The following is a 2,274-nucleotide window of genomic DNA, read 5'->3' as shown; positions in this document are numbered from 1 at the left end:
CTGGGGGCGCAGGGGCCTGGGCAGGGAGGCTGGTGCTGGGCGCAGGCAGGCCCCGGCGTGGCGCCCACCTTGAACCACATGATGTCGGGCAGCGGCTTCCCCTCCACGACCACGGCAAAGCGCGGCGTCTCGCCTGTGCCCACGTCGATGTCCTCCATGATGGACTCGAAGCGCGGAGCCTCTGCAAGACCCGGGGCCCTCGAGCATGTGGCCACCCCTCCCACTTGCCCTCTGGCCCCGCCCCACCATAGGAGGGGCGTGGCCTGCATGTCCAGGCCCCGCCCCCTCCGGCCCCCGTACCTGCCAGCTCGAGGGCGATGGAGCAGGTGTCGGCGCCGTGCGGGTTGCAGACCTCGCAGGCCAGCTCCCCGGCATCGGCCCGGCCCACCCGGAAGATGCGCAGGCTGTGCTGGTCGTCGTCCGGCATGCTCAGCTCGTACGCCCCGTCCTGCTCGCCCAGCACTGCCTCGCCCCTGCGCCCACACGGTGCCATGAGCCTGGCGCTGGAGCCGCCCGTGGCAGCTTAGCCCAGCCCTGCCCCGTTGCCTGCAGCGCCCCCAGCCAGGGGCACCCACCTCCTCCAGGTGACCGTGGCCTCCACGTGGTTGAGGGTGACGGTGACAGCGGCTGGCTGCCCCTCCACCAGGAACACCACGTCTGGCTTGTCCAGGATCACTGGCGCCTCCTCCAAGTAGGGGCCTGCGGCACAGCCCCCAGCCCCGCCGTCACCAAGGCAGCGCGGCTCCCACGACGGGCAGCAGGGCTGGTGACGTGGGCAAGACCCTAGCCACGCTGCCCCGGCCGTGCTAGACCCCTGCCACCGTGCTTCCTCAAGCCCGTCCTCACCGCGGTCCAGCAGCTGCACAGGTCCGGCGGGCGGTGATGGCTTGCTGGTGGCCTTGGGGGTGGCGGTGATGACGCGGAAGAGGTAGAGAGCCCCCTTGGTGAGCGCGTGCACCGTGTAGGCCGTGTCCCGCACACCCGTGGCAAAGACGGTCCAGTGGCTGGTGCCCACCACCTGCTGCTGGATGGTGTAGGTCACGGTGGCTGGGTCTGCAGCACGGGGCGGCGGTCAGCGCGGGGTTAACCAGCCCCCGGGGGCTGCCCCGATAATGTCTCCATCCCTCCCCTGACTCACCGATGGCCGAATCCAGCCAGCGGGGTTTGTTCCAGGTGAGCGTGATGGCCTTGCCGGTCACCGCGGCCACGGTGGGGGGGCCATCGGGAGGTGTCGGCACCACGTCTGCAGGACACGGGTGGGCACAGGCATGGGTGCGGGACTGGGCAGGTGCCAGCCGCCGTCTGGGGCCGGGCAGCCGGTGCCAGGTCCAGCCACGTGTCAGGGATCACGGGGTTGGTGCCAGCGCCGGGGGCTGTGTGCCCCCAGGAGCTGAGTGGTGGCGGGTGCTGCCCATGGCTGTGGCATGGGGGGGTCCTTACCCGTGACGTAGAGGTGAGCATAGCACGTGGCCTTGCCGACCTTGTTGGCGATGACGCTCTTGTAGACGCCGGCGTGTGCGTGGGTGATGGCCGCGAACACCAGGCGGTGGACGTCCTTGACTGGGGGGGCAGAGAAGGGGGTTCAAACCCTGGGAGGGGACTGCTGTGGCACCGCTGTCCCCAGAAGCCAATGGGATGGAGGAAGCAGCAGTGCATGCTGGGATAGCAAGGCAGGGGTGCAACGAGCCAAGCATGACACCGGGGGCATGCAGCTGTTGCAGGCGCTGCGGGCAGGGCAGTAGCCGCTGACCCAGTCCCACCCGGGGACGGCGGGCCCGGGGAAGCCCACGGGCCCTGGGTGTGCCATGGCGGCAGGGCCGGGCGCCGCACGTCAGGCGCGGGGCGCGGGGGGACCCTACACTGCGTCATGCGGCGGTCGTCGGCGCTGCGGAGCCGGGCGCCGTTGTGGAACCAGGCGATGGTGGGGTAGGGCAGCCCGACCACCTGGCACTCCAGCACGGCCTCCTTGCCCTCCACCACGTCCAGGTCCTGCAGTGGCCGCAGGAAGTCGGGCATGGTGAAGCGCTCGGCCTCTGTCTCCACCTGCTCCGGCTCCTCGGGGATGGACGGCATCTTCTCCAGCTTGGAGCTGCAAGACCCGTGTGCCCACTGCTTAGCCAGCACACATGGCACCCCCGCGTGGCTCCTCCAGTGCTGCCACCCTGCGCCACTGGCACCCGGGGGGCAGGGGAGACACCCAGGCAGAGCAGCTCTCCTGGGCCCTGCTCCAGCCCCTGGAGGTGCCCGGCTCCGGCAGGGGTGGAGGCCGTGGCA

At 70.8% G+C, this 2,274-nt stretch overlaps 1 protein-coding gene across 1 annotated transcript in view; it reads right to left on the bottom strand.

Annotated features, from left to right (window-relative positions):
- The window catches only part of SPEG (SPEG complex locus), a 48,103-nt gene that overhangs the window by 19,447 nt on the left and 26,382 nt on the right, over nt 1-2,274 (bottom strand). The window contains exons 16-22 of the mRNA XM_019522832.1: nt 1,860-2,089; nt 1,441-1,560; nt 1,139-1,243; nt 847-1,053; nt 576-699; nt 301-473; nt 69-181 (exon numbers count right to left, since the gene is read on the bottom strand). Of these exons, the coding sequence (XP_019378377.1) occupies nt 69-181; nt 301-473; nt 576-699; nt 847-1,053; nt 1,139-1,243; nt 1,441-1,560; nt 1,860-2,089 (1,072 nt within the window). The remainder of the gene's footprint in view (nt 1-68; nt 182-300; nt 474-575; nt 700-846; nt 1,054-1,138; nt 1,244-1,440; nt 1,561-1,859; nt 2,090-2,274) is intronic.

This window comes from Gavialis gangeticus, unplaced genomic scaffold (assembly GCF_001723915.1).
Source record: "Gavialis gangeticus isolate Ggan-Ray unplaced genomic scaffold, GavGan_comp1, whole genome shotgun sequence".
Lineage (NCBI taxonomy): Eukaryota > Metazoa > Chordata > Crocodylia > Gavialidae > Gavialis > Gavialis gangeticus.
This window is presented reverse-complemented; position numbering and strand designations above follow the sequence as displayed.